Here is a 6,465-nt window from a genome sequence, read left to right on the forward strand (position 1 = left end):
GAGAACCAGGGGCCGGGCCGGGCCGAGGCGAGCCGAGCCGGGCGGGCCGAGCCGCGAAGCGGACCGAGGGACGGCGGGAGAGGACGGGCCGAGGGACGATCTGAGCGCCGGCGGCCGGGGCCCCGAGGGGGCGGACGCGCGGCGGGGAGCGGCCGCTGCCGCCGCCACCGCCGCGGCCGCCGCAGCCTCAGCAGCAGAAGTGGCCGTGGCCGCGGGCGCCGCGCGAGCCCGGGCGGCAGCAGCCTCTGCCTCGGCGGCGGCGGCGGCATCGGGGACCCCCTGCCTGCAGCCGACGCCCCCGCCCGGGCCCCCAGCAGCCCCGCGCGCCCCCCACGCTGGCCCAGAGGGCTGCGGCCGCCTCGCCGCTGAGGATGTCCCGGAAGGGGCCGCGGGCCGAGGTGTGTGCGGACTGCAGCGCCGCGGGTAAGGCCCGGGCCGGGGGTGGGCACCGGGGACCGGGATCGAGCCGCTGGGCCCGGGGCGGGGGGAGGGGGGGGGCGAGGAGGCCGAGACGGCAGCTCCCCGAAGGCCGGGGGGGGGACGGGGCGGGGGGCGCGGGGCCGCCCGCCCCCCCCCCCCCCCCCTGCCCCAGTCCGGTCGGAGGCCCACCTCCCCATCCCAGCCCCAGCCTCGCAGCGGGCGGGCGGGAGGCTGGGGGCTGCGGCCTCGGCAGCCACTGCAGAGCCAGGTGTCCTTGGGAGGGGCAAGGGGGTGCTCGGGGGCTCGAGCTCTGAGGGGAGGGGGCGCCCGCAGACCGGGTGCAGCATCGTGCCCAGTTCATTCATGGGTCATTCTGTCCCCTTAGCACCCCCACCTCCACGGCACCCCCCACCCCTCAGGCCACCAGGGTCTGTGCTTCGGGAAGGACGTTCCCCGCTGCCTTCTTCTCTAGGCAGTCGGGGGGAACCAGCCCTTGTGAGCAGCTTTGCTAACCTCTCCTTCGCTCAGTCCCCCCAGACCTCGGATAAATGGGGGGAGCCACCACCCCCTCCGTTGCACCCCCCCCCCTTAGGCGGCAGAAGGGCTGTGGGGGAAGCGAGAAGGATTTTTCCTTAGGGGGGTGGAAGTGTGTGTTCCTAGTTTGTGTCATGGTGTCTGGGCTGCCTCCTTCTGTCTTACACCTGCTGCTCACGAGTTCCCCGATGGCTGTGTAGCTGCAGAGGGCATCTGTGGGCAAAGGGGATGGGCAGGTGGCTCCTGCCCTCACCTTGCCCAGCCCCCAATCCGCTGGCCTGGATACTTTTCACAAAAGGCGCTCAGAAGGCAAGGGTTCCGCAGAGATGCTTGTCTTTAGGCATTCTGGCCTGCCCCAGGCCTGGTAGGGGCTGTTCTTCTTTGGAGGTTAGAACTGTGTGAGGGGCTGGGGTCAGGCCCTAGATCCCAGTTAATTCTTCAGAAGGTGGTAACTGATTCCTAGGCCTCTCAAGGTCCTAGGGGCTCTCACACCTACTCTGTCAGGCCAAATGGATGCCAGAGACACAGTTCCTCAACCCCATAAACAAAGCTTGCTGAGTGGGGGAGGATGGCCAGGCCTGGGGCTGCCAGGGCCTGGGTCTTGAGATGAGGTTATCCTTCTCCTCAGCCAGCACTTGACAGGGAAGTGGGAAATCCCAGCACCAGTGGTACCAGACAGGGAGCAAAGGACAGGTGCTAAGCCATGGGTTCCTAGGGTCTGTGGCTAAATCCAGGACAAGCAAGTAGGAGGATCGTGGTACTGTAGAGAACCCAGGACTCAGATCCCACCGGAATTTAAATCCTACCTCAGCTACTTTTATTCTCTGCTTTCTCTGGAACTTGGTTTCCTTCTCTGTAAAATGAAGGGATTGGTATTTGATGGTTTCTAAGGTTCCTTCCACTTTTAGCTCTATACCAGGGAGACCTGGGGTCTGAGGGTCAGCTGTCTCCCCCCTCAGTCTCTAGTACCCCCCAGAGGAGTGGAGTTCCATTCCATGTGAGTTTCCCACCTCTACCTACTTTGGCCCCAGGGAGAGGAAGTGAGGGGACAGAGACCAGAGAAGCTGTTTCCTTCTGGTGTGGAAGGGGTGGGTTCAGGAGACAGAAGGGGCCTTTCAGATCTGAGCAGCCTGTTGGGGTAGAGGTTGAGGGGTCCTGATGGTCATAGGTGACCTCTCTGGGCCTCAGTTCCTTCATCTGTAAAATTGGATGACCCCTCTGATTCCTCTGCCTTGACTCTCTGGCTTTGTCCGTTTGGGAGGGAGATTGGCTTGTACTGCCCCCTCCCCCAATTCCCACTTAGGTTCTGGGTTACAGATCCCTCTGGGAAATTTCCAGAAAACCCCAGAAGGCACTCTTTGGGCAGCTGGTGGCCCAGCGTGCCCCCTCTAGGCTGGCAGAAAGGATCTGAGTAGGGTGTTGGGGGCTTGTCTAGGTGCTTGCCCCCTCTTCACAGGGAGTCTCCAGTGTTTCTCTGTCAGATCCAATTATCATTTTGAGATCGGAGGGGCATCAGAACAAGCTTTCTAGTGTCCTGTGAGTATCCAGTCCAGGGATGGAGGAAGTTGTTGGTGGTATCTCTGTGGTTGCCCAGCTCTGTGACCCTCAGTTGACCCCATTAGTGTCAGAGGGTTAGTCTCTTTGTTGGATGAGATATCCCTAGGTTGGCATGGGACTGTGCCCTCAGGGCCCCTCTTCTGCCCTGCTCATCTAGCATAGTCAATAGAAGCCTCAGTTTAGAGTCTGGAAAAGGCTTTAAATCCTAACTAGTTCTAACCTCTTGGAACCTCAATTCCCTTCTCTATTAAGATGTGATATTAATGCTCATAGTCCCCACCCTACTGGGCTTTTAGGTTCAAATGAGATAATCACCAAGCATTAATTAATCACCTATTGTGTGATCCAAGTGCTGGGTATATAAAGACAAAAAACAACAACCAAAAAAAATCCCTGAAACATCCCTGCCCTCAAGGATCCTATATTCTATAAGGAAATCATATAAATATTTACAAAGTAATTTCAGACAGGACTCTCTAGCAAGCAGACAGATTTCCTTTCCTCCATAGGAAGGACCCTACAGAGAAAGTGGAATGACATTTTTTCTTTTTGTTCTTTTTGGAGGGGGGAAGGCAAGGCAGTTGGGGTTAACTGACTTGCCCAAGGTCACACAGCTAGTTTTGCGTTAAGTGTCAGAGGCTGGTTTTGAACTCAGGTCCTCCTGACTCTATTCACTACACCACCTAACCACTCTTGGCATGACATTTTAGCAGAGCTTTGAAGGAAGTTAAGGAAATTAAAGATGCCTAGAGGTGAAGAGAGAGTGCACTCCAGCTATGGGGGACGTCTGTACAAAGACTTGGGAACTGGCATTGGTATGGAATGATGCCTAGAAAGAACTTTGCAAGCTTTCGAGCTCTCATGGGTGGTGATTAACATCCTGCTCTGATTAGAAGAGAGGTGGCCAAGACTGGTAGAAAGTACCAGGCCTTCTCATCAATGGCCGTGTCAGACTCTTGAGGACCCCATGAAGACAGACTTCCTGAGTTGTTCAGGCAAAGTTAGAGTCTAGTTGGAAACCTGGCCTTGGTGCTAGCTCTGTGCCCCCCCACAGATGCACCACACGGCCACCCTCAAAGTAGACCCCTCTAGGATCAAGCTTCTTTCCTTGGAAGGTTGGATTAGAGGATTGGGAGTCAGGAGGCATCCCTATTCTGCTGGGTGCCCTCTTTGGGTCCTGGGGTAAGGCAGTCATGTACAAAGGGAAGGGTTGGATGTGAGATGGTTTCTCATTGTTGTCCGTCGTACTTTCAGTCCTCTTATCCCAGTGCTTTGGTTCTCTGTTTCTGGGATGAGTGGGGCATTATCCTCTTATCACAGAACCAAAGATGTCTAGAGTTAGAAGGGACCTCGAAGGCCATCTGATCTAAAATCCCCTCATTTTACAGATGAGGAAACCAAGGCCCAGAGAGATTCAATGCTCAAGGTCACTCAGGTAGTGAGCGCCATATCTTCTCCTTTCCTCTCTGTGGTCACCCACTGTGCACTTGAATGTTTAGGCTGTATCGTGTGTCTCTCATTGTCCGTGGCCTTGGGTACTCTTAGTATAGTGTTTGGAGAGTTTTATTTGGAAAGTGGAAAAAGAATGCTGACTTGGAGGCATTTGATCATGATGATGGTTATGATGATGATCATAGCTAACATTAAGCTCCTACTGTGTGCTGTGCCATTACTTAATTAATTCATTAGAGCCTCACAGCAACTCTGAGAGGTAGATGCTATTATTATCCTCATTTTACAGTTCAGGAAACTGAGGCAGATGTCTGAAATCACCCACCTGGTATCTGAAGCTGGATTTGAACTGAGGTCTTCCTGACTCCAGGCCCAGCTGTCTCTCTACTGCACCACCAAGGATCCCAATGTATGGGTTCAGATATCAGCTCACTCTTCTTAGCTTTGAGACTTAACTCTTCCCAGCCTGGGTTTGCTTCTCTCTACAACGAGGGGGGCAGACCAGTTGATCCAGGTCTAGATCCTGTGAATGGTGAATTGGGGTACTTGATTATCTGTGTTTTCACACTTCCCAAGGCCATTCCATTTCAGTGACCGCCTTGACAAAGAGAGAGGGGTATAATAACGTCACTGCCCTTCTGGGTTTGGGGGCACCAGTGTCTGCTTACCTTGGGCAGGCCATGGGTGAAGGAGCTTTGATGGAGGAAAGAAGAGACAGTGCTATGAGGGTGAGGTATTGTCAAGGTATCACTGGCACCAAGGGCAGGAAGTGAAGCCCATCTTTGTCTGCTCCGATGCCCCCTCCCTCCCCTCTCTAGCCTGGGTGCTGAGTTAGGTCCAGTTGGCGGTCTCAGGTTGGTCCTGATGTGTGAGAGGTCCATTTGGTCCCCATGGTAGCCATTGGGGAAGGAGGAGTGGGCTTTGGGGAAATGGAAAGAGCTCTGGATTTGGAGTCTGAGGATCTGGGCCCAAGTTTCTTGCTCTTTCAATTCTGTGTGACCTTAGACAGATCACTTTGCCTTTGGAAACCTGAGTTTCCTTTTCTGTAAAAGGGAGATTAAAATACCTGTCCTACCAACCTCACAGTGATGGTCATAAAACTCAAATGAGAGAAATTTATGAAATGTTTCAGAAACTCAAGCACACCTATATGGGATTGCATGCCACCATGGGTGGGGAGGGGGGAGGAGAGGGAAGGGGAGAAAATTTGGAACTCAAGGGATTGTGGAACTGAATGTTATAAACTAAAAGTAAATAAATAAGTTAAAAAAAAAAGAAACTCAAGCATATGCATATAGAATGTATTCAATATTACACACAGTGTTTTATAATGATAACAGTTTCACTTGTGTGTAGCGTTTGAAAGCTTACAGAAGGCCTTACAAGATTGCCTTATGATTATTGAGAGATCTGAAGCCCAGCTTTGAATTAGCTCAACCCAGTCCCTTAACCTCAATGAGCCTCAATTTCCCCTACTTAAATGAGGGAATTGGACTCAATGTTTATGGTTAATTCCAGCTATGATCCCTAGTCTGATAATGTCCTGCCTCCTGAACATTTCAGCAGTCTTAACTACTCGGGTTACAGGTAACCTCCCCTTCATCCTTACCTTCTTTGATTACTGAGGGCACTGACTCCCCTCCTCCTGCCCCTTATTTCTTTCCCCTCCCCCTAGAGAGTGTGCATTTAGCCTTGGCCAAAGGGAGATGCATGGAGGTGGTGGCAGGGCTGACAGACATTAGTGGATGAGAAGGTGGAAGGCAGTTGGCCCCTTTCTCCACAGAGGGGCCCTGTCTTTGTCCCATCTTCCTCAGAGGGCACCAGAGCGTATAAGTGGCGGGCCTCCATGCCAAACTGTGCAGCTGGACATGGTGTAGCTGCCCGTGCCACCTCTTCAGGAACCATCTGTGCCCATGTCCGCCCTAAGGGTGTCCTGGAGATGGGCAGGGGAATAGCCTGGAGGCAAAATGTGCCTTGCTTCTCTTGTCCCTTTTTTCTTGATGCCACTCTAAGATGGGACTTGGCTCTGGCAGAGGGTGGCACTGGCCAGCTCTTTGGAGTCACCAAGGCCAAAACTGCTGCCCATTCTCTGGTCACATGCTTCAGCAAGCTGGGATCAACCACATGCCTGGCTCTGGCTCGCCCCCCCTTCACCCCAGCCCCTGCTGTTCACCCCCGTGTCCTCCTATAACCATCTGCTTTTCTGGCTCCCTCCCCCCACAGCCTAAGTCAGGTCTGCCTTGGGCAGGGTTGAAGCCCCCCTCTGATACTGATACCTTCCCAGTCTTCTGAAAGGCAGGGCTGACTGTCCTAGCATGGGCCACTTCAGGAAAGCAAGCTGACTGCCCAGGTTCTGCCTGCTCTTCTAGCCATAGGGGGAGTACCTATGGACATTCATACCATTTGGCAGGGGTTAGAATCTTGTGACCCTTTCTTTCCTGTTCTCATTGCTCAGGAAAGGGAAACTGAGGTTTGGAATTCAGCTCCTGGAACATAAACTCC

The 6,465-nt window shown here is 53.9% G+C and overlaps 1 protein-coding gene across 2 annotated transcripts in view; it reads left to right on the plus strand.

The window, feature by feature from the left end:
* Window positions 1–304: 304 nt before the first annotated feature.
* Window positions 305–6,465, plus strand: part of GIT1 (GIT ArfGAP 1) — a 27,354-nt gene continuing 21,193 nt past the window's right edge. The window contains exon 1 of one of the 2 annotated variants that reach the window (XM_069089746.1): window positions 305–423. In XM_069089746.1, the coding sequence (XP_068945847.1) occupies window positions 372–423 (52 nt within the window). In that variant the 5' untranslated portion in view covers window positions 305–371. The remainder of the gene's footprint in view (window positions 424–6,465) is intronic. The other variant, XM_069089745.1, reaches the window with a different exon arrangement.

Source organism: Petaurus breviceps, unplaced genomic scaffold (assembly GCF_028583685.1).
Source record: "Petaurus breviceps papuanus isolate PSGF00001 unplaced genomic scaffold, PetGlider_PUasm1.0 186, whole genome shotgun sequence".
NCBI classification, from domain to species: domain Eukaryota; kingdom Metazoa; phylum Chordata; class Mammalia; order Diprotodontia; family Petauridae; genus Petaurus; species Petaurus breviceps.